Below are 10,430 nucleotides of genomic sequence, written 5' to 3'. Positions count from 1 at the left end.
CAAAGTATTGAGAAACTTTTGTTATTGACCAAATACTTATTTACCACCATAATTTGAAAATAAATTCATTAAAAATCCTACAATGTGATTTTCTGGATTTTTTTTTCTCATTTTGTCTGTCATAGTTGACGTGTACCTATGATGAAAATTACAGGCCTCTCTCATCTTTTTAAGTGGGAGAACTTGCACAATTGGTGGCTGACTAAATACTTTTTTTCCCCACTGTACATTGCTAGGGTTAAATGGCATGGACTAGTCATCCATTCTTATTGAACAAGAGTTGGAACAATATGGAGTTATATCTCCAAAAACGGGCAACTGTCCGAAACTTATTTACGATTCTAATGTTACGTTCGTTTAACGTTTTGGCAGATATCTCACTCCATAGAACAGTAATACAAATCCTCCAGTCCTGTACAATTTAGATTCTTCTTCAGGTTGAAACAGCAGCAGGTCAAACTGCTATTGAAAACCACACTGTATACCACAATTCAAAACGCAGGCAAACTCAAGCCAGGTATGTTTTTTTAAAAGTATGGCCCACACGGCTCATAACATCTTGTAAAAGTACCTCAGGTCAACCAATCAGTATCAATTACACAGAACCAGCTCAAAGCGACCCACCTACAAGCAAGTGGATATCTAATCACACAAACACCACACAGAAAAACACACACACACACACACACACACACACACACGGTCACTCACATACAGACCATGCATACACAAAACAACACACACTCACAAGCGCCTGTCTTGTAATTTTGCATTAGTACCACAAGTCAAATGAACTAAAGATATATGTGCATGGAAAAACTTTTGTGCAAAAAATGTTTGAGCAGACTTATTTAGATTCAGAAGGGCAGTCTAAGAAATAATGTCACTGAAATCAATGTAAAAAAAAACAACAACAAAAAACAACAACATGGGCACACTTTTCTCTTCTCATTGGTTTGATTGCTCCTTTAACCTATCACCCCATCGTGAAAAACTGAGGTTTTCTCAGTAAGCAAATACCACCCACTCCTTGACAAAAAAAGAAAGACAAATAAATCAATAAAAAAAAGAGATACCAACAAAATAAAGAGCTGAAAATCTCCAGACTTGCAGACCGCTACTCCTGGGTGGGATGATGGCAGTAGCAAGAGCACACTATTGAACCACACTATGGAGTTAAATCTACAGTAAATAAGTCTTATTATGGTAGTGGGAAGCAAGACAAAACCCCCACACTGATTATGAATAAGAAAAAGTGACAGAAAAAAAAAAAAAAAAAAGTAAATTTGCAAAACCCCAAAAAGATTTATAAAGGTCTATATAACCTCACCAACATTTAAAGTCGAGACCTCTGTTCACATACTCAGTATTGTTTCTGAAAAATATAATGTATAATTCCTCCTACTCCCCCATCGCATCACACACCAGCACAGTGTAGTGCAGTTACTCTGTACAACCCACTCAATAGCCTTGTTTACACCTTGTGCTAACATGTGAGTTTCATGATCTGATCAATATGATCCAATCACTATCTGATCAAGGGTTTTTCGCGTCTACACATAGTATTAAAATGTGTCTCTTATCCATCCACTGTGCCCGCATTGTGACCACGTTAGCTGGTGCCTCCCTGTATGCAAATTATTTGACAGATCTTTTTTTAAATAATATGGATTTATTTATTTTAAGACAGTTACTGATGCCATAAGTCAAATTTGCTACCTGTCAATAATTTTAGAGGCCGGTATAATTATGATTTAAATGGTTTGACCATCCAGATCTGTTTACACTTAATTGATATCCAGACACAATGTGTGCTTGACTACCTCCGGAGGTGGTCAGGAAGATCTGATCACAATCAGATCACAATGTGTCTTTTAATCGTCTACACCTGTCTTAAAATGTTGGCACAATCAGAATGTGGACAAGATCAGGACAAAGGACGCATGTTAGCACCAAGTATAAACAGGGCTATAGACACCATTACTTTCCCTCTGTCCCCAATAAGTCAGTCAGTCACTTCAACCAGCATGAGTGTGAGACTTTGAGGAGTTTTCAAGGTTTTCCTACAGCACAGTCCCTCTGGCAGTGACCCTCTCTAAGCAGCTCTCAGATCAGCTCTCTGTTGGACAAGCCAGGGTTGAAGGTTCACCATGGTAGTCCACCAAACACAAGTCCCACTCTCAGACCACCAGAAAGAGTGTGGGGTTTCAAATTAACACCTCCACAATTTTCTCGTTTAATTTTACAATCTTGACAGTGAGTGTTTTAATCAACAAAACAAGAGACCAGCGTCAATCAGTCGCCATGGGTACGGAAGGTCCGGAAGGCCTGTTTCTGGGGCAATACTGGTGTGTCAGTCCCTGTGGAGCGGACGCAAAGGGGGCAATATGGGGGGAGGGGGAGCAGCACGGCGGGGTGTGGGGTGTGGGATGGTGGATGCCCTTTAGCACTGCTCAGACTCGATGAAGCCCTCTTTCTCCTGGCCCACGGGCTCCACCTCCGCATAGGCTGGGTGACCGGACCCTCGGCGGAACTTCATGGCCGGCCACCTGCTGGGACGTCTCTGGAGAAGGGGAGAGGGGTCACAGGTTATGCCAGGTGTACAGTACAAGATTTTAGCCCCAATTTAGCTGTCCCAGACAAGTTTTTGAGCTCTGAGAAAAAATCCCCATGTTGTTGCCTACTCGGGGTGCGCGGCCGTCACCGATGCTTGTTTAATGTGAGCGGGTCCGAGACACAATCTGAGGCTACCGATCCTGTCTTTGAGCTGTCCCAGATGTCCCGATATTTTCAAACGTTTGATTTTATCGGCACAACATCTACAATGCTCTTGTAGTGTGAGATGTGCAACGACAAGTTTTGAGAACAATGATCAGCAATAGCCAAATGAGAGCTGGCCAGAGAAGAAGCCAGTGAGATGATGATGATGTTTCGCATCACCCAGAATGGGTAGACTCTCCAGCAGGAGCGATGACTACTAGTATGCATTTGTACTTGCCTTTAACCAAAGCCAAAGTGTAAAATCGTTACAGCTCTGAAGTTCACAAGCAATGTTATTCAATTCAAAATGTTGGCTAGAAATGTCAACTCTGTATGGCAAGCGTGAATGTCTGACTGAAATCTTATGAGGCTGCTTTGAGCCACAGCTCGTTCTAGCTACGTTAACAATCTAATCACATCATCATATCATTGCTTTCGCAAGACAATGTGGTGGTATGGAGAATCCTCACGACCAAGTGAAGAATCTTGTAGTAGATCTGTGCCAGATTGTTTAGTGTGTGCACCACTACGTTGGCAAGACAAAAAACGACGGCCGTTTAATGTGAGAGGCTCAGCAATGTTAGGATTTTGAAAGTCGTGTAGTATACAACCGTATATAAACATGTTAGAGGTCATGAGGTTCATTGAGGTCTCAGACTAGGGTCAAAGACCAAATGTTAGCAATGCCACTGACCTGTGCCCTGGGTTAGGCCACCATGCTACATCCTGTGTCAGTAGAGCTGTCAGTAGCTAGCTTGCCCTTCTCATTTTAATGATGTATAGATAGCGTTAGTAATAAGCAAAGTACATTGTATCACAGACAGCGAGAAATAATATCTGAGGCATCTTAGGTATGCGCGATTGAAACAGATGTATTGTATGACATTAATTGACACTCGTCGTTTGATATATGCCATGTACTAAACCACTCAGTGACTGATGAGAGCTCAGCGAGAGAAGCATTTGAATTCTCTCAGGGAAATTGTTCCTTGTCAAGGGATTGGCTCGCTGTGCGATATTGACCTTGAAGATTATGCGTTTGTCGTTTCTTTTCTCTAGATGTTTAAACATCAATAAGTCTCATTACATTTTCCAAACCGTACAAATGAAAGCGAAACCATTTCATTGTCGAAGCATTCGTAGGCATTTATCAACAAAGAAGCAGGCCTGCGCCTTGTGAAAGCAATCATGCATTTTTCTGAGTTGGAGAAATGGATAAAGTGTAAAGCTATAAAGTGTGCTATCCTTTACAATGTGTTTTTGGTGGGACTGACAGAGCCTGCGTCCCAAATGGGGGGGGTCTGGTTGTTGGCTGACATATAGCCTGACCTGGGAATGAAGTATCTGCTGGGGTAGGTTAGGCACACATCATATTCAAACCTGACGAGTGAGAGAGAGAGAGAGAGAGAGAGAGAGAGAGAGAGAGAGAGAGAGAGAGAGAGAGAGACTACCCTCAGGCTAGCATCGGTCTCTGTCTGCTGTTCTAAAGTACTTCAGGTCACATAACTGACCAACATATAGACAGTCCAGACCAAAGGGACTTCTTTTGGAGTTTTGAGAATTTAAAGCAATACCTGTCTTTGTATATGAGCTTGATTGTTCTTATTTTTGGGGGAGAGTGGATGGAGAGTCACTCTTTTTTCATATGTTATGCTTTATGGACACACAGATGAGAAGCTGTGGGAGATAGGTGAAGAGGAGATATAGTGAGAAGGAAGCACACAGGGATTGAACCCCAGTCTCCAGCAGGGAATCGCAAATGTGCATTGAGCTACTAGTAGCCTCTCATAGAGTAGGGATAGTGTTAAGACTCACCTCAATGAAGAACAGGCTTGCGGCTGAGGTGGGATGATGGTAGATGTAGACGGTGACCAGGACTGTGGCAGCCATGATGAGCATGACAATGAGGATGCCCAAGATCAGCCCAGTGTGCAGGGGGTGTGTGTCCTTCCTCTCTGCAGCACTCTCCTTTGGCATCGCTGGAGAAACACAGCCAAAACACCCTTTAGAATCTCTCTCTTGAACACACAGACCCAAATACTCAGACACAACCACGCACGCACACACACGCACCCATGCACACACAATTGGCACAATCCGTCTACCAGGTCCTCAGAGATTGAACACACACTTTCACTGCATTTTCCCTATTCAACAGTAGGGGACACTCATCATTCATGAATGCTACTGGTCTCTGTTTCTCCAGTTCTTGTCACTGTAGGACCTCGCTCTTCATAAACACGCCTGACGCTTGTGATCAAAAAGTTAATTTAAACAAATGTCATGATGCTGAAATTATTATTGTATACTGTAAATGCCTTGTTTAGCCTTTACAGCCTAATCATAATAACTCTGGCAACAATTCCCCTCCAACCATTCAAGGAATATTCCGGATCTAGCTCAGCCTTTAGCAGCAGACACTGTGTGTGTGCGTGCGTGTGTACGTGCATGTGTGCGTGTGTATTGAAGGAGGAGATTAGCATTGTTTTGGCTTAGCCTGTTTAGCTATTCATGAGCAGCGTGCTTCAGCAGAGGCATGAGATATAAAATCAAAGTTTATGGGTCGCGTACACAGATTTAGAGTTGTTATAGCAGGTGCGGAGAAAGTTGCAGATAATCCCAAACCAAGGTTAGCACATGGTGTTATTGGATAAGAGACACATCTATGGATGGAGATATTGAGAGTTATCAGACACTTCAGTAATGACAGTCCAGTTTGATAAGATGGGTGTGTGGAGAGGAGACTCCATAATGCTTGGCTGTCCTACGGAGAGCCTTAGGGAATGTGCACAGTCATCTTCAAGTCTGTGGGACGAGACAGTGATTCAGAACTGGCAGCCAGTTTGTCCTAACAGACACCACCAACTATGAAGATCACGTTATACACATAACAATGTTGTGAAATCGCTCCGCCATTTCCTGGTTGCTAAAATTCTAATAGTTTGCGCCTAATTTCAGTTTATGTGACAAAAGAAGCAAACTGTAGAGAAACCTTGTACCATCTAAACCACTGTGAAATATATTTTCAATAACCAAACATATTGTATTTTCAGCTGTTTGAAGCTGGTGTACAAAACCGAAAGTAAAAAATGCAAAAACAAAACAGCATAGAAATAGCGCACATAGAACAGACCTACCGCTTCTTAGACTTGCTTTCAACGAGAATGACAGATGACTCTAACTCCTATTTCTATGTGAATTTGGACGGGTTGCCCAAAAAGTTACATATTGCATCTATTATGTTTTAACTACTACTACTACTACTACTGAAACCTGCAGTCTAACAATCAAAGCTGATAGCCTGATAATAAAATAACATTGGAACACCCTGTTCTATGTGTGATTCCCACTGATGTGTGTGTGTGTGTGTGAGCCCCAGCGGAGGCTGGCCCATCGATCATAGCAGGAGTGAGCTAATGAAGTGATTACAGCCACAGCTTTTTTCTCTCAGCTCCTACAGATTTATGGCAGCGTTCCTTCCTGGATCTATTTATGTATTGTGCTTATATATTTACTTTTCTGTTCTCTTTCTTGGTTTAATTAGTAACCAGCCACCCACCAGTGCCCCAGTCTGGCTCCCTCCTCTCCTGGCTCTCTGCCTTATTGATCTCCATCATCACACAGGAAAACAGTGAGGTCCAGAGTGCTAATCAAATCTGTTTGCTAAAACATGGCCCATCATTGTGGATTTACATACAGGTAACTGCCAAAATAATGGAAACATGTGAGTAAATGAGGGATAAAAAGGTGAAACTTCGCCCCAATCAAATGGTTGTCCTTCTGGAAGGTTCTGCCATCTCCACAGAGGAACTCTGGAGCTCTGTCAGAGTGACCATCAGGTTCTTGGTCACCTCCCTGACCAAGGCACTTCTCCCCCGATTGCTCAGTTTGGCTGGGCGATCAGCTCTAGGAAGAGTCTTGGTGGTTCCAAACTTCTTCCATTTAAGAATGATGGAGGCCACTGTGTTCCTGGGGACCTTCAATGCTGCAGACATTTTTTGGTGCCCTTCCCCAGATCTGACACAATCCTGTCTCGGCGCTCTACGGAAAATTCCTTCGACCTCATGGCTTGGTTTTTGCTCTAACATGCACTGTCAACTGTGGGACCTTACATAGACAGGTGTGTGCCTTTCCAAATCATGTCCAATCAATTGAATTTACCACAGGTGGACTCCAATCAAGTTGTAGAAACATCAAGGATGATCAGTGGAAACAGGATGCACCTGAGCTTAATTTCGAGTCTCATAGCAAAGGGTCTTAATACTTATGTAAATAAGGTATTTCTTTTATTTTTAATAAATGTTCTAAAATGTGAAAAGAAAACTGCAGATTATCTCCTGATATACCTGACCAATATTGAAAACTCAATGCCCCCTTTGCTAAAAATATTTTCAGAATACTAACAAATCTCAGGATATAAAATGGCAATAGGAAAAATAAAAACAATTACTCATAAAATCTACAGCAATCCTTTAAATTGACCAGAACAAATATTAAATACAAAGGATGCTTAATAAGTGACAACAAAAAACTAATATATAAAGATTTAACTTTATTCCATTCCTCAACATTATGAAAGCAGATCTGATTAAATGGAATAATCTTCCCATGAATCTTAAAGGTAGAATAAACCTCTTTAGAATGGCATGGCTGCCAACGTTTTTGTATTTACTTTCGGTAATACCAATTACCCCACCGAAGACATTCTTTAAAAAAGTATACTGGGTCATAACAGACTTTATATGGGCTAATCAAATTCATAGAATAAAAAGGAAAGTTTTACATCTTCCTAAGTCTGAGGGTGGTTTTAACCTTCCGGACTTGGAATAGTATCAACTCGCTACCCAAGGCTTTTACTTGCAACATATAATTAAATGCACTAAAGAGGAACAATGAGTACATATTGAAGATGCGCATGCTCATCCTCAGAATCTTTTTACGTGTCTATTTTCAAAGGGTAAAGCTAAGAACATTAACCAATTCATAGTTAAGAACACTATAACAATATGGAAGAAAATAAAACATATTCTACAAGAACCAATATCACTTCCTAAAAACACAACCTTATGGAACGATCCTTCGTAGCTTTTCAGAATTCACAGATAAATTGGTCCACATGGAAAACTAAATGGCATAAAAACCGTAAATGACTTGGTAACAGGAAATATATTCATTTCCATGACAGAATTAAAAAGTAATTTTGGACTTAGAACTTAAAAGTTACTTAGCACAAAATGTTAGAAATGTTTTTGACGGGTCTCCCGAGTGGCGCAGTGGTCTAAGGCAATGTATCACTGTGCTAGCTGTGCCACTAGAGATCCTGAAGTCCAGGCTCTGTCGCAGCCGGCCGCAACCGGGAGACCCATGGGGCGGCGCACAATTGGCTCAGCGTCTTCCAGGTTAGGGGAGGGTTTGGCCGGCAGGGATATTCTTGTCCCATCGCGCACTAGCGACTCTTGTGGCAGGCCGGGCGCAGTGCACGCTGACACGGTCGCCAGGTGTACGGTGTTTCCTCCCACACATTGGTGCGGCTGACTTCCGGGTTAAGCGGGCATTGTGTCAAGAAGCAGTGCGGCTGGGCTGGGTTGTGTTTCAGAGGACGCACGGCTCTCGACCTTCGCCTCCCCCGAGTCCGTATGGGAGTTGCAGCGATGGGACAAGACTGTACCAATTGGATACCACGAAATTGGAGAGAAAAATTTAAGAAATGTTTTTGACATCTGAGCAAACTTGAGGGAACCTTATTTGAGTCAGAAAATTATGTTCATATGATAGGGAAGATATACAAAACCTTGCAGAGAGCATATCCAACTGACAATCTCTTAGAAAAAAATATAAACTATTGGAACCCAGACTTAAAAAGAACTGATGTTGGCACAAGATGGAGGGAAAGTTGGAGCATAACTAACGAAATTACAGTTAACGAAAATGTATGCTTAATCCAATATAAGCTAATGTATAGAATTCATTATACAAGAGACAAAATTCACAAATTCTTCAGCACAAAGGCAGAGTCATGTTTTAAGTGTAAAACTAATAATGACTCAATAATCTATGCTTTCTGGGAATGCTATAAAGTCCGGAAGTTGTGGGCAGAGCTAGAAAGTTGGCTGTCAGAAGTATTACAATGTAAACGTACTTTTAATCCGTCTGTCTGCATATTTCAAGACATGCATATGGGGGTGTAGTGAGATACTCGATGGGTTTGACGATTCTCTTCTCATCACTCATCTTGAAAAACGTATATTAAAAACGTGGAAATCAATCAATCCACCATAATTAACACAATGTTAAAATCTAATGATTTATTTTTGAAATATTGAAAGTGCGTGGGCTACGGCGAAAAATAAAATGGTGCAGTGTCAGGCTATGTGGCGGAAAGTGATGTGGGCGCTGGAGATGTGTGTGTGCTAGTGGGTCTGGGCAGGTGTGATGTAGTTGATGTTTGTACGATGTTTTCGTGTGTATGTTTTGTTTATAAAAGATAAAATAACATCTTTAAAAAAAGGTAAATTGAAGTGGCCCAATGCCCTATTATGACACTTTATGTTGGTGTTTCCATTATTTTGGCAGTTACCTGTACATCTTATCTGAAGTATTTACCTCATAATGTGAAGCAAATGTCTGTGAACAACAGACTATAACCCACTAAGCACAAGACGTTAATAAAAAATGAAAATATGTAGTTTTGGTTGAAAATAAGTTGAAAATATGTATTTCAACCAATATCACTGGGAAAGTATTTCTAGTCTAATGTGAACTTGTAATCACCAGAGGGGTATACTACAAAGGAGGATACATGAGTTAGCCAGCTAACTTGCCTAAATATTCTGAAATATATATATATATCTTTTTAAAGATAAGCTTGAAATGGGCATGGTCTAATTGACTCAACAACCAAAAACACATTCCTAAGTTTAGCTTTCTTAATGAACCAGAAAATCAATAGTTATTTCTGGTTGTTTATCAAAATTAGCTGGCTAACTCATTGTTTCTGCTTTGTAGTATACCCCTCTGGGCTGAGAGTGAAAACAAAACAAAGTACTACAGGTATCAAGATAACGTAGGATGGATGTGTGTGTGTGTGTGTGTGTGTGTGTGTGTGTGTGTGTGTGTGTGTGTGTGTGTGTGTATGCGTCTCAGTGCTTGTGTGAGCTCTTTGTCTCAGACCATGAAGATTTGGACCCCACTACAGCATGACCTCTCTGTACAAAATGTCTTAGCCACTGTGTTACAATGAATTGGGCAAATCCTTCATCAGTACCTCATTGACGCTCATCTCTCATTCATACCCTTCTCATTAGCAGAGGTGTATGATCCATTTGGCTCAAACAAAAATCCCCTCTCAACTACTTAATAAACCAGAACTCGTGCCCCAAAAACAAAAGTGAAACTAGACCCCCTTTCTTTTCTCTCCTTCTTTCCTGGAAGACAATTTGTCTGTTTGGGAGGAGAGTACAGAGTCAAACTGCCATTCCTCACACAGTTGGAGGCAGCTACTCCACAGTACGGGCTAGGCTGTTAGTCTGAAGTGTTAGCAGGTTAGCAGGGGTCCGTTGTGCACACAGCGCTCAGAGTGAGAGGGGAACTTGTTTTTTGGAACAAATGGCACGTGAAATGTGAAGAAAAAAAAATATTCGTTATGACATAAATCAATACTTATTTCCCTC

The 10,430-nt window shown here is 41.3% G+C and overlaps 1 protein-coding gene across 1 annotated transcript in view; it reads right to left on the bottom strand.

Annotated features, from left to right (window-relative positions):
- Window positions 1–1,869: 1,869 nt before the first annotated feature.
- Window positions 1,870–10,430, bottom strand: part of plxdc2b (plexin domain containing 2b) — a 202,601-nt gene continuing 194,040 nt past the window's right edge. The window contains exons 13-14 of the mRNA XM_041881132.2: window positions 4,576–4,739; window positions 1,870–2,563 (exon numbers count right to left, since the gene is read on the bottom strand). Of these exons, the coding sequence (XP_041737066.2) occupies window positions 2,444–2,563; window positions 4,576–4,739 (284 nt within the window). The 3' untranslated portion in view covers window positions 1,870–2,443. The remainder of the gene's footprint in view (window positions 2,564–4,575; window positions 4,740–10,430) is intronic.

Source organism: Coregonus clupeaformis, chromosome 7 (assembly GCF_020615455.1).
Source record: "Coregonus clupeaformis isolate EN_2021a chromosome 7, ASM2061545v1, whole genome shotgun sequence".
Classification (NCBI taxonomy): domain Eukaryota; kingdom Metazoa; phylum Chordata; class Actinopteri; order Salmoniformes; family Salmonidae; genus Coregonus; species Coregonus clupeaformis.
This window is presented reverse-complemented; position numbering and strand designations above follow the sequence as displayed.